This window comes from Pteropus vampyrus, unplaced genomic scaffold, assembly GCF_000151845.1.
Source record: "Pteropus vampyrus isolate Shadow unplaced genomic scaffold, Pvam_2.0 Scaffold211, whole genome shotgun sequence".
Lineage (NCBI taxonomy): Eukaryota > Metazoa > Chordata > Mammalia > Chiroptera > Pteropodidae > Pteropus > Pteropus vampyrus.
In genome coordinates, this window is record NW_011888992.1 from 1,039,994 (window position 1) to 1,042,157 (window position 2,164).

General features: G+C 68.9%; 1 protein-coding gene across 1 annotated transcript in view; it reads left to right on the plus strand.

The window, feature by feature from the left end:
* The window catches only part of KNDC1 (kinase non-catalytic C-lobe domain containing 1), a 36,190-nt gene that overhangs the window by 12,148 nt on the left and 21,878 nt on the right, over positions 1-2,164 (plus strand). The window contains exons 6-8 of the mRNA XM_023538047.1: positions 765-894; positions 1,482-1,553; positions 1,652-1,713. Coding sequence (XP_023393815.1) covers positions 765-894; positions 1,482-1,553; positions 1,652-1,713 — 264 coding nt within the window. The remainder of the gene's footprint in view (positions 1-764; positions 895-1,481; positions 1,554-1,651; positions 1,714-2,164) is intronic.

The following is a 2,164-nucleotide window of genomic DNA, read 5'->3' on the forward strand; positions in this document are numbered from 1 at the left end:
CTCCTGCTGGGCTCCCAGCAAGTTGCCCGCTGAAGCTCTGTGTCCCCGGGAGCCATGTGGCGTGTCTGGGGACAGCGCTGGGCTGGCACTGCGGCCGACGGTGTGGCACCAAGGCCCTCACTTCCCCGGGCATGGCGACCCAAGGACCGGTGCCTCCACGAGCACCATCTCTGTTGGCGATGCACATGGAAATGTGGAAACTCAAACGGTTTATTTGGATGACCCTGGGGCTGACACGTGCTGGGCGCACGGTCCCCACCTGCCGGTCTGTGGACGGGAGCCGCGCGTGCCTTCTCGTCTGGATCGTGCCGCTGAGCAGTGTCCCCAGGGCCATCGGTGCCGTGGCCTGTGTCAGGATGTCCTTCCTTTCGGAGCTGACTGACACCCCGTCGTCTGGATGGACCACGTTTTATTACTCGTCCGTCCGTGGACACGGGCACCTCCACCCCTCAGCAGCCATGAACCACACCATGCACACGGCTGCAAACAGCTGTCCCAGGCCCTGCGTCCGGCTCTTCTGGGCAAACACCCGGAAGGGAGACTGCCGGTGGCATGGTGGCTGTGCGTCTGGTCCGCGGGACCCGCACCACCCCCGCGGCCGTGCATCACGCCCCCCACAGAGCCCCGGGCCCGGTCTCTACCTCAGCACCTGCGTCTGACGGGGCTGAGACCCGGCTGGTGTGTGGGGAGCGTGCAGTGAGGGACCCCCCCATGCTTGAGGCAGCCCCCACCTATAACTCCCGCGGGCGCCGGTTCTCATCCAGGTGGCCTGTCCCCAGGGCGTCCCCCTGCAGGAGCTGGTGGCCCGGCTGGCCCGGCCCTTCGAGGACCACGAGCTGTGGGCTCTGTGCCACGCCTGCCTCCGTGCTCTGTGCACCCACCGCCAGCACCCAGGTGACACTCCGCGGCTCCTTGCTCAGCCCGTGTGGGCTGGGGGCCACGGCACCCACACCGTGGACCGGGATCCCCTGGGGGCATCTGCTCTGGACTCGGGCCAGAGAGGTTCGGGGGGCAGCGAGGGCAGAGGCTTAAAATACGGGCCTTACAGCAGGCGACCCTTCTCATCGGGCGACGTTGTCCCCAAGCAGGCGAAGTTTCGCCGGGGGCCTTAGACGTTACACTGCCTCGTGGCCCTCACAACCCAGCGGTCCCCGAGGGTGTGTGACCGGCCAGCAGCCCTGCCGTGGCACGTCATGGGCCGGTGGGGACACAGCCGGCGGCTGGCTCCTCCCCCAGCCCCACGTCTCCCCTTGTGTAGCTCGAGGCAGCTCTGAGGGTCTCGCTGTCCCCTGGGCTGCCCTGCCCAGGACTTTGGGAGTGGGGCCGGCCGGGCCAGCGCCCTGGCCCCGGTGCCATGCCCGGCGATGGGCCGGGGTACTGGCATCCCTGGGGGCTGAGGACCGCCCGCCCGGCCATGTCCCCACAGGCCACGGGCAGCAGGGCCCCTGGGTGGCTGACCCCGACCTTGCCTCCCGCTGCAGCCGTGCTGTGCCCGGACTCCGTGCTGGTGGCTGAGGATGGGGCTGTGCGATTCGGGCCGCCGCCCGCCCACGGTGGGTCCGCAGGAGCGGGCACCCCCCCCCAGGGCCGTGGGCCAGCACCGCTGGCCCGTGGTAGGATAGCTCAGCGGCTTTGGGGCTTTCCCTCACAGGCACTTACAGCTCATTCTTCCTGGCCCCTGAGGTCGCAGAGCAGGAGCTGGCCACGGAGAAGGTACTGGACCCCGGCCCTCCCAGCCCCCACCAGTGATGTCCCCCACCCTGCCCAGAGAGCCTGAGGGGACTGGGGGAGGCGCATGGGCTCTGGGGAGGCGGGCGGCCCCCAAGTACAGCAGCTGTGTCCAGACCCTTGCTCAGCCCGGCCTGGGCTGTGTCCCCCAGCACGGGTAGCTCTGGCGGTGTCATCCCAGGACGGGACTTCGGTGTGGACAGCTACGGGCAGTGAGGGCTGGCTGGCCAGAACCCTCAGCTGGACTCGCACGGGAGTTTGCTGGGCGCTGGTCAAGTCGTGCAGCTTAGGACCAGAGGGCTTGCAGTCAGGGCCCAGGTGAAGGTCCCTTCTGGGAAGGTGGAGGAGACAGGTGTCCTTCCTCGCCCCAGACCACCCAGCGCACCGAGACCCCCACCTGGGAATGGGTGGAGACAGGACAGCAGCCTGGCCAGGC